Here is a 2,303-nt window from a genome sequence, read left to right as displayed (position 1 = left end):
GACACTATTCCTAAAATCCACTCATCCATATTGCATGTTATTTTACACAGGGAGCTCCAGACTTTTGATTCTTGCCTTGATTTTAGCTGACAGTCAATGCCTTCATCTTGCCAACTTGTCCAAGAGCTGGGGTCTTGGGAGAGAGGGTGTCTAGACAAAATATTCAGCACTGACATTTTTTAAAAAAATCAAAATTGATTTTCACAAAGAAGAAGGAGTTCTTAGCCTTAAACATGCTTATTTACTTACAGAAAGTATTTCAGGCACAAAAGGTTTGAGCATCAGTCACATACCAGGTTACATTTGTAATAGTATGAGGAGTGTTCCATGCAGTGCAATCAGCTACTTTTCCCTATTAAGAGCTGAAAGACGTAGAGTCTGTAAAAATACATAGAGATATATAAAATGTGCATCATTCAAACTATAGTCTCATGGTCCGAGCTGACTCTAGTAGGGTTTATATAACAACAATATCTGTCGTAAGGGCTATTCTCGTTGTAGGAACAGACAATTATACTGTCTTTTGGAGCCACAAAAATGTTGTCCTCTGTGTCAGGGCAGGCAACACTGTCCCAGGGAGGAGAACTCTTCTTTTCCGAGGCACTGTAAGTGGGACCCTCTCCCACTAGCACGTTCCCTGGCATCTCCGTGGAGCAGGTCTCCAGGTATCTCAGCATCTCCTCCTGGTCCACCCTTTTGATCAGGCTCTTGCATTCTCCCGTGGTGGTGGTGCAGATGGACACAGAGTCCTCTCCCTTCGGCACTTTCCTGTCCTTCAGGTATGCCTTCTTGGCTAGCTCATCGCAGCTGCTTTTGCCCGATTCCAGATCCGAGGGCGTTCTCAGCAGCTCCACCACTTCCTTGTCTTTCGCCTTCTTGCTGCAGGGTCGCTTGTTGTCAGGCCATTTGGTGCAGCCATCTGTTTTCCTCGTTAGTGCAATGGCAGCGATGCCCGGCAAGCAAATAGCAGGTCCTATTGCCAGGAGGGGGATGTCTCCCAGGGTCTCCCCTTTCATCCCAGATACGGTAAACATGAAGCCAAAAACAAGGAAGACGCTGACCAAAGCCACCACTAGTCCCGTCCTAGGGTTAATGTCGTCTGGTCTCATGGCTCCTCACACCATGCAGATCATCCGACCGCTCTCCTTCAAAGGCAGTGCAAAGCTGATGAGGCTTATGAGCCTGCCTTTGAGAGCTTTCCTCTGGAGGGATTTGCTGCAATAAACACACAATTAAAAAGTTTCCATAAAAAACCAAAAGCAGATCCTGTTTCTCTCGCCACCGTCTTCCCGGGAGAAATGGGTCAATGGGGAAATCCCATGCAGTCCCCCTAAAAATATCCCAGCGCTTCTGCCAGGCAGGGCTGGCTGGCTTCCCCCGAGTGAGGATGCTGCACCAGGCTAAAAGGGCTCGTTGTAATCTTACCCGGACAGTCCCGTGGGCCTCTGAGGCTCTTTTTTGGATCCTAGGCCAGATCAACCAAGAGGAGATGCATTAAGAGCAATTGTAGTGCATAAAAAACCGAAGCAGTGAGTTATAGGGTATATGTGCGTGCATGCCAGAGACAGAGGGGGATGGACTTAGATCCTGGAAAGAGACAGAGACTCCAGGCTTCTAGTGTTACAGCCGATGAAAGAAAAGCCCAGGAACGGGCTAAGGACTGGGAGAAATGGGTCAGGAAATAGAAGTCTCCCAGGAGCTTCCATCACATGGGTATGGGAGGGTGCTTACTAGCCCCTCAGGGGAGTTCATAAATCAGCGGAGTTGTACCGCAATGAGCAGGTGCTCATCGGCAAGGAAAACACTGCGAATTCCTCCCAAAGCTTTGCTTTTCCAAAGGAGGGAAGCAGGGCTGTCCGCGGGTGCCACGATCCCGTTGCGAGAGAGATGATCGCTGCCCTTTCCGAGCCAACGCACCCACAATGGGGCAGCGGACGGGCATGTGACCTTTGCAGCCTGCTAGCCGCGCGGCGCCCTGGGCACCCTGAGCTCGCGCTCCTGTGTCCCTGCAAGTTCCCACCGGGAGGGTGTTCCTGCAAATTCCCACTGTGCGTGTGTGTCCCTGCAAATTCCCACTGTGTGTGTGTGTGTGTCCCTGCCAATTCCCACTGTGTGTGTGTGTGTGTCCCTGCCAATTCCCACTGTGTGTGTGTGTCCCTGCAAATTCCCACTGTGTGTGTGTGTGTGTGTCCCTGCAAATTCCCACTTGGGGGGGGGGGTGTCCCTGCAAATGCCCACTGGGTTCTGTGTGTGTCCTTGCAAATTCCCACGGGGGTGGGGGTGTCCCTGCAAATGCCCACTGG

At 50.8% G+C, this 2,303-nt stretch overlaps 1 protein-coding gene across 1 annotated transcript; it reads right to left on the bottom strand.

Annotated features, from left to right (window-relative positions):
• Positions 1–229: 229 nt before the first annotated feature.
• TMEM215 (transmembrane protein 215) lies at positions 230–1,459 on the bottom strand. The gene has a single exon (XM_073346290.2). It carries the CDS (start codon positions 1,107–1,109, stop codon positions 417–419), a length of 693 nt encoding a protein of 230 aa, XP_073202391.1. The 5' UTR covers positions 1,110–1,459; the 3' UTR covers positions 230–416.
• Positions 1,460–2,303: the final 844 nt, after the last annotated feature.

This window comes from Lepidochelys kempii, chromosome 5 (assembly GCF_965140285.1).
Source record: "Lepidochelys kempii isolate rLepKem1 chromosome 5, rLepKem1.hap1, whole genome shotgun sequence".
NCBI classification, from domain to species: domain Eukaryota; kingdom Metazoa; phylum Chordata; order Testudines; family Cheloniidae; genus Lepidochelys; species Lepidochelys kempii.
The sequence above is the reverse complement of the archived record's forward strand: the minus strand, read 5'-3'. Positions and strand labels throughout refer to the sequence as shown.

What these genes read in the sequence shown, in the direction of transcription:
- TMEM215 (XM_073346290.2), bottom strand. Translation starts at nt 1,109, where the DNA reads ATGAGACCAGACGACATTAACCCTAGGACGGGACTAGTGGTGGCTTTG.